At 39.2% G+C, this 8,298-nt stretch overlaps 1 protein-coding gene across 1 annotated transcript in view; it reads left to right on the top strand.

Moving 5' to 3' along the window:
- Positions 1 to 1,273: 1,273 nt before the first annotated feature.
- LOC148595729 (centrosomal protein of 162 kDa-like) overlaps positions 1,274 to 8,298 on the top strand; it is a 33,748-nt gene continuing 26,723 nt past the window's right edge. Inside the window, 3 exon segments of the mRNA XM_088519754.1 lie at positions 1,274 to 1,352; positions 2,155 to 2,258; positions 6,674 to 6,812. Of these exon segments, the coding sequence (XP_088375880.1) occupies positions 2,199 to 2,258; positions 6,674 to 6,812 (199 nt within the window). The 5' untranslated portion in view covers positions 1,274 to 1,352; positions 2,155 to 2,198.

Below are 8,298 nucleotides of genomic sequence, written 5' to 3'. Positions count from 1 at the left end.
CCTTTGCCTTTGCAGGAGTTTTGCATTCGAGCGTGTATTTATGCAGAATTCAGGCAGAATGCACATTTTATTCATCCACACTTCCAACCCTTTCCATCTTGCTGCTGTAAAACGTCTTCTGAACAGATCCTGGAGAAATAAAATCAGCCAGGATTCGTCTAGCAGCTTTTGCCAGAGAAGAAAAACATAGTGCCCAAGTGCGCATTGGCACCATAGGGAAAGACCACGTGCGGTTCACAACCTCCCCTTTAGCCGTGGGCTTCCAGAGAGAAATAACATAAAATAAAATAAAATAAAATAAAATAAAATAAAATAAAATAAAATAAAATAAAATAAAATAAAATAAAACACAATAAAATACAATGAAATAACGGAACAAGCGACCGAGCCCGGCACTGTCCCGGCGCGGCGCCCCCCGGCGGCCGCGCCGCCTCCCCCCGCCCCGGCGCGGCCCGCGCCGCCGCAGCCGCCCAGTAGGTGGCGCCGCCGCGCGCGTGCCTCGGCGGGACCACGTGACGCCGCGGGGCTCTTCCGCCTCCCCCCGGGCGGCTTGTGCCTCGGTAGCAATGGCCGCTGGGTGGGAACATGTGTCACGTGTCACGCGCGGCGGCAGGTGGGGCGGTGTCACGTGACTCCGCTCCTGCCGCCGCCCGTTTGGCGGGCGCTACGGTGGCCGCGCGGGTTTCCTAGGCAACCGCGGGCGAGCAGGCCCGGCCCGGCCCGGAGCACCGGGACTGCGGGCGCCGCCGCCTCCAGGGACCACGCGCTGCCCGCGGTGCCTGGCGGTGCCTTCCGCGCTTCCCCGCCAAAAGGGCCCTTTGCGCGCGTCACGCCTCGCAGGTATGCCTGGAAAGTGCCATGTGTGCCAACAGCAGCTTTATACGGCGCGCTTTGTTCCATAAATAAGGGGGCATGCCTCCGTCTGAGGAGGTAGAGCTTGATATCATGAATTTTTGCGAGACCTGTGATTATGACATGGACACTTAAAAGCGTATAATAAGGAAATCAGCCTGGAATTAACGTTTTCCATTTGTTTAAGTAGTTGGCTGGGTAATAAAACGTTAACCTGTCGGTGCCCACATTCTTTCTTTGATTGTTAAAATATAAAAGGCTATTGGATTATGTGTGTCATGAGAGGTAACATTCTTAATCTTCTTACCATGCTTAAGAGATATTTTCCAAGTGCTTGTGTAAGAAAATCTTATTTAATTCAAAGTTTGGGTCTGGGCAGCTGCTCTAACAGTTTCGTTTTCTTTTTTTGTACTGCCAAAGTGACGGGTGGTCTGTGGATGAGTAAGGAGTGAAAGTAGGAAGCGGCTGTCACAGCTCGCCCCTCAAAATCAATCTGCCAGGTAGGTAACGGGGCTGTGCTTGAGAGGGCTCCGCTTTGGGAGAAGTTTTATTTAATGGTAAAAACATTTCTACAAATATTTAGCCCTTTTATCTTTATGTAACACTTCTCGGCCTGGAGGATTGCAGGGTAGTTTAATGCTGCTGTGCATACGCGTTTTTGAAAGTAGCCATATGTGCCATGATATGCAAAAGCTACACAGCACTGTGGGGTGTATTTTATACCTGATTAACCAATGCTGACTTACGGGTGTGAGGAGAAGGCCAGGGCAGTTGTTTTGTTTTTCTCTTTCAGTGCAGATCAAATCTGAATACAATTCTGTCATCTTAAAGATTTAATGCACTTTTTTTGTTTACTGAGTCCTAAGCACAACAGAGAATATGAGACAAAGCTTTTCGTGCCATATGTTCATAACTTAGGAGAAAAAAACAAAAAGGAATTAAAAGCCTATTAAATGGATGGGAAATGTGACTACAGTGTTCTTGTTTCATTATTGACAGAACTCTTAACTGTTTGTGAGTAAAAGAGCTGTCTTTTTAAGGATAATGAAAAGATGGTATATGTGGGCTCGTATTTTTATCCCCCAAATTTTAAGGCTGAAACTATTGTTTTGGAATTTAGTACTTTTATTCTATTTTATTCTGTTGTTTTCAATAAATAATATAGATTGGGGGGGGCAGGCATTAGGGAAGGGGCTGAAATTTAGCATCTTTTTTTAGTATTGTATGTGGAAACAAGACCTCTAGGCTGCCTCTAGTTTCATAATGCATTTAATTAACTTTTATTTTCATTTTAAATATTAGTGTTTAAATCCAGTTGTTCGGAAAGGAAAATCCGGTTGCATATAATGGCCCATCGACTTTCAGAAGAAGAATTAGATGAGCAGTTTGAACAGTTTCTGAAAGAGGTATGTTTCGGAAGAAAGTCACATTTCTCACCCTTTTCTCCATTAAAATACAGGAAGAAAATTGACTGTAGAGGATATGAAATAAAGATGCAGATTCACACGTTTTCTTTGTGGGTCTTTGCAAGGTCCTAAATTATTTACTAAACTTCAATCTTACTATTTAGCTCTATTGAAATTAAGAGGACAGTTCTGTGGGGTTATATCTTCAGAAAGACCCCTTCTATCTTGGTTTTGTTTTAATTTAATTGTTTACATATTTTCTTAGGAATAGTAGCAGAGATTTCAATTTGCTAATAATTAATAACAAATTTAGTACCTGAAAATAGAAGTAAGGAGAACAAAATATTTTTGTTTATGTAGCTTCAAGTTACATTAAGAATTTTCTGTGAAACAGCTAATTAAAAAAAAAAAAAAACTTAATGGTAATAAAATGAAATCTGCTGTAATGATTTGAAAAAAAATAGTTTGAATGCTTTTACACAGAAACAGCATGCACCATCTGCAATATAGGCATTGAAATTATTTTTTTCCAAAGTCATCTAAATACATGGCTGATAAGTTAGCAAAAATAGCAGGAATACCATAACTTTTTTATTTTTTCTTTGCATATAGACCTACAAGTTTGAAATTTGTTCTCTGGTCTGTCAAAGACACAATGCATAAAGGTTAAGATATAAATACCACCTTTACTGGATGCTGTTATGGTTACATAAGGATATCTTATTTAATTCAAAGTCTCGGTAGTCTTCTATAACATTTTTGTCTGCCATTACAAGTATAGCTAAAGATAGCCAAGAGTATAGGTCAGTCATCACTACATTAAATGTTCTAGGTTATGGAGACTGCTGCAATTTTGTTACTTGTGAAAAATGTGCTCCTACAAGAAAAAAATTGTACTTTCTACTGTGTAGTAGAGAACTGTAGTAACTCGAGGAACATGGAGCTAGTGTAATTTCATTGAGCAATACTAAACTGAAAGAATAGAGTAGCAATGTTGTCTGAAACTTAAGATACAGCGATAATTAGAGGTAGACTTAATTGCGTGTTATTGAATTCACTGGCATTCCTAGTGTAGGTGAACGTGGACACCTAGCTCTGGATTTCTCTCAGAAGTGTTTTCTTACTGGTGTGAAGGCACTTGCTTTGGGGAGGAGAAGAGAGAGGTCTGTTCTTCTGATTTAGTTAGCTTTTGCGCTTGGCAAATGTGATGTGATGACAATGTGATCATCTCAAGTATTTTGTTTTTCATTTGATATGCTCTTCCCCCTCCTCAGTTACTGCCAAACTGAGTTGGAAAAAAATCCAAATTGCTGTGTTAAGCTATCCTAAGCAGCATTTGGCACTTTTCAGAGAATGTGTCTTTAATAACCAATGTGTTAAATTATTTTATCATTGCAAACAAAAACTGCTGTTGCTTGGGAAGAGTGATGGTGTGTTTGAGGTGAAAACATATAAAGTTAAATGAAAGACTAGGTGTTTAGTGGGGATATGAAAGGGAAGAAGTCTTCTGACATAAGCTTTGAACTTTAGAAGCTGTTAAAGGATTCTCTACGCTCCCACCTTTGCTCACTTAGATTTTCTTCTGTGCAGCAACATTTACTACCTACGCAGCACGTCTTTTAATGAACCTGCCTGGTTACACTTAATTTCCCAACACTTGCCAGCACGGTCTGCTGTCATCCATAATCCTGCTGTGTTCTTATCCATGGGGCTGTGATCCTTCCACTCCCCAATCCATTTAATCACACTGCACTTCCCCCAACCCGTAATCTCCCCTTAATTTCCCTTAAGTATCATCTTACATATTATATAGCTCATACAAGTATTTTGAGTATGATATTCCCTGGAGAGGAGCTTTTTTCCGATGTGCAAGTGCTCCAGTTCCTTTGCTAGAAGTGCCATAAAAAAAATCAGCAAATTGTTCTGAAAAAGCTATTATCTATTTCTAAACTGCTAAGTTGATTTTTGGTGACTTTAATTTATCATGTGCCTGAAGAAGTCAGAAGACAGTCTTTTGAAAGGAAAGGCTATACCTTCTTAATTAGAAAATCTGTAGAATAATACTTAAGTTGGTTTATTTTTATTTAAAGATGAATGTGTAGTAAGATACTATTTCACAGTAAGAAATCTAATTAAAAATAGACTTGTTTTCTTCAAAAAGATTTAGCTTTATGCAATGATTTGGACAGCCATTCATGAAAGCCTTTGTTTCAGATCCAGTCCTGCGGTTTCTACGTTCTTAGCTTCCCTTGTGCAGAGGAGATGGCTGATTATGTGCCGTGCCTTAAAACTGACCCTGTTGGTTTTGTTTAATGGGATTGAAAAGTTGATACTTTTTTTTTTTTTTTTTTGGCTATTCCTAAAAGACAAGACCGACTCTTGTCTGGGGGAGAGAAAGGAAGAAGTCCTAGCTACTTACTGGTATTGGAAAAAATCATCCAAAAAAAAAGATGATCTAACTTTTACTGTAGAGATTCCTGACACAGTTGTAGTTTTGTATCAGCATTACTTTCCCAGCAGCTGCAACTTTGCTGTTTGCAGTTGACAGGATGGCTGGATGTAGAAAGTGTCCAGAACTCAAGAGCAACATCTGGGAGTTTCAGTTTCTTTAGTTATGGTGCTCCGAGGCGTAGGAGCATCGTCCAAGCTCTGCTTGCTGGGCAGGGGATGCTCTTAGTCAGAAGAGGCGCAGCGAGTGGTAACAGAGCTTTCATCTGCCAGTGCTGTTTGGTAAATAACAATTTCCTCAATCTATTAAAATGTGAAGCTGTTCTGTTCTACTGAGCCAACTTAGCAGAAAGGAGCTGCAATACATCCTGTGGTCCAGCCCCTTCATAGCTTGCTGAAACTATGTTGTTAAATTGAAAGGCTTAGAGTACTTCCATTTTCTTTCTGAGGCTCTGTGACAGAGGGTTTAGTTTTGTGGTAACTGTAAACTCTGAAGGTGTTTTTGGTCAGAACTATCAGCAAGAATATTTTCTTAAAATTATTCCTTTCTTAAATGGTAAATTTAGGCCGTATTTAGGGATTTTCCTGTTAGACCCGTGTACACTTAAGCTGTAGATTAAAACTAGAGGTGGACTTTTACGTTACTGTATGTTATGTAACTATAATTGGGCAGTGGACTGACTACATTTTTAATAAAACAGACTGACTGTTTTTTAATAAAACATCTTGTAGGACTCTTCACAGTAAGTGTACAGAATTCTTTTGCCTCTAATATTCTGATTCTACTGTTAAATTTTCTTATTTGTGGCTACTATAAAAGTGAAGTTTTTGAAGTTTACCAGTAGGATGCATTTGATTTGTGAGTGCTTCAGAAAGTCTTGCACTTCATGCCTCTTGCTAACATTGATTACTATATTCTTTAAGACACCAGGGCAATTGGTTTCAAGAATTATGGCTAAAAAGCTTCGTCAGAAGGTCAGTTGCTCTCCTTAACCCAGTATTTGCTGAGATCAAACACAGGAAGCAAGTAAAGTAGCACATAAAACTGCACAGCACCAGTTTAAATCTAGTGATGAGACATGGAGTCTCTTGGATGATTGTGGTGGAGGTAGAAAAAAAATGCAGGTTCCCAACAAGGGAAGAGAAGGTCTGGGTAAGTGGGACTTCCTGTGTACCTTGATCTTAACATATATTTCCTAAATGGGTATATTGCCTTATGCAGTGTCCGCTCAGCCAATTTTACTTCTAAGCCTGCTGTAAGTGACACAATTTTATTGAAGGAGAGGAGTAGCAATTAAAAAAAAAAACTCTTGTTGTCGTATGAAACGTCCATGAGTCTTTACTGCGATTCTGCACTGACTTAAATAGATAGGATATTATAGGCTTTTGTATTATTATTTTTTTCCCTCCCGTGGTTGAGTCTGATGGCTTAAATGTGGGTGACTAACAGATACGTATGGAAGCTCCATAAGCAAAGTGAGGGAGGAATGCCTCTGACACATCTGTTAATTCCTGTGAACACAAGATCTAGAGTGACTTTCTCAAATCTCATTTGCTGGAAGCTAGAATGTTGCTTATGAAGGTTTACCTTTAGAATATTCATAATGTTGCCTTCTATCAAGTCAGACCAAGCAAAAATTTCTGCTCTATTGTTAAGCTTTTAAGGGATGTAGTCAGGATTTTGTGAAGTTCTTAACGTTGTGACTAATTGAGAAACTAGAGTGTACATTTAAATTAATATATACTCTACTAATTTGTAACACATGCAAGTTCAAGCAGCAGAGTTACCATATATAGTGTTATATAAATACAGATGTTGTCTCTTGCACAGCTTTGTCATGAATGTACAAAAAAGTTGGATACTGGTGAATAAAGACATCTGAATTCAGAAGTCTAGAAACGAGTGGCTAAAAGATGGTTAATGTCAAAATGTGAAAGCTGTCTTCAAACTCATGCAATTTACTCAGTCTCTTTCAGATGATTCGCTTGGAAGTTCAAAGAAAAAATCCAGCGTTCTTGAAACATTGGGGCAGCCCAGGAAAAAAGAATCAAAGAAAAAAGATTCTGCACCGTGGTGGATATCTGAGGAAGATTCTGACGATGGTGGTAAGTGCTACAGTTCTGCAATTCTTTGGCCACAGGGTGTCAGACTAGTTCTTTCTCTTACTTCATATATGCTTGTTTTCAGGTTAAATCAGTGCCCTGCAAAGTGCTTTAGCGCATTACAAATGTGCAAATTATGAAGTCTAATGTGGTTCTCCTTCTGAAAAGAGATCAAGCTGTAAGCAAGCTTTCTGCTATTTTTTTCTGTAGTCTTCAAACTATTAAATTACATACATTATAAATAATAAAAGGGTATTTAGAAAATGTAAGTGGTAAACTGTAGTGAAATATTAAAGTATTTTGTAAGCAATCTGTTTCATCCATTTTTAAAACACGGGAAAAAATCTTAGAGGAAAAGACAACTTGTATAATCTTATGCTAATCACAAAATTTGATAGATGGGGAAATTACAGAAAATGTTCAATGGCAATTGATTCAAAAATGTATCAGAGCTTATTTGGTTATGTAGTTGTGGAGGAAAATACAATATGGTTTGCAAGCTTCCCACTTCCAGTGTTCTATTTCTTAGTAACCCTGTTGGTAGCTCTCTCTCTATATATATATACAATATATATATTTCAAAGTTCATGTGAGTTTAAGAGTTGATGTGAACATTCCAGGTTGTTCCTTTCCAAACCAGTTCCAACACTTTATTTATTTTTAAGCCTCCAAATAGATAATAAGAATTAGTTTTATTTCACCTACTCCTCTGATCATGTCTGGTGCGTGCAAAGACTTCCCCACTTGTGTGACACATGCAGTGAGCCATATCCTACCCCAACACTGTGCAAATGCAGAGCAGAGAGGCCACTAAGCTTTCCCAGAGGGCTTTCCAGGTGCTTCCTTAGCAGACAAAGAGGATTCCTTGGTGGGAGCATAGCTTGGGATTGCTTGATCCTCTGAGGAAAGGGCTGTATTTGTCACACTGGACACGCGTAAGTGGCAGCAATGACCACTTGCATTAACTTGTCTAGTGATAGATTAAGAATTACATAGCATAGAGGCAACAAGTAGTATGAGGAATGCCATTTTGCTAGCTAAAACGTAGTGGTCACAGAGTTCGCTTAGAGTCAGAGAGCCACTTGCAGAGTCCAACGTGGCCTCTTCTGTGTAAACCGAATTTTCCTCTGTGGTTATTAAAGTGGATAATTTTGTGTGTCTGTAATTGAGAATGATGGATCCCCGCATGTAAGCGAGGGTTGGTATGAATGTTTGCACATTGCAAACCACGCTGTGATTTTAGTTCATGTAGGTACACCTCCCATATTTTAGAAAGACAGGTTAGACAACTGAAGTAATTCAGTGCAGCTATACCCCTGGAACTGTCATTTTTTCCTGTCTCTCTGTAAGTGTCTCCCTGCTTTACATGCCTGTAAGTACTTTGTAAAATATGTTTTTACCACGTCTAATTCTTCAGCATATATATGTTGCACAGTATGTTACTGCAATGTCTTATTAGTGGATGAAGGCAGAATATCATTGCAATATA

This window comes from Tinamus guttatus, unplaced genomic scaffold (assembly GCF_059628265.1).
Source record: "Tinamus guttatus ecotype Peru unplaced genomic scaffold, ASM5962826v1 Tinamus_guttatus_pri_ptg000070l, whole genome shotgun sequence".
Lineage (NCBI taxonomy): Eukaryota > Metazoa > Chordata > Aves > Tinamiformes > Tinamidae > Tinamus > Tinamus guttatus.
The sequence above is the reverse complement of the archived record's forward strand: the minus strand, read 5'-3'. Positions and strand labels throughout refer to the sequence as shown.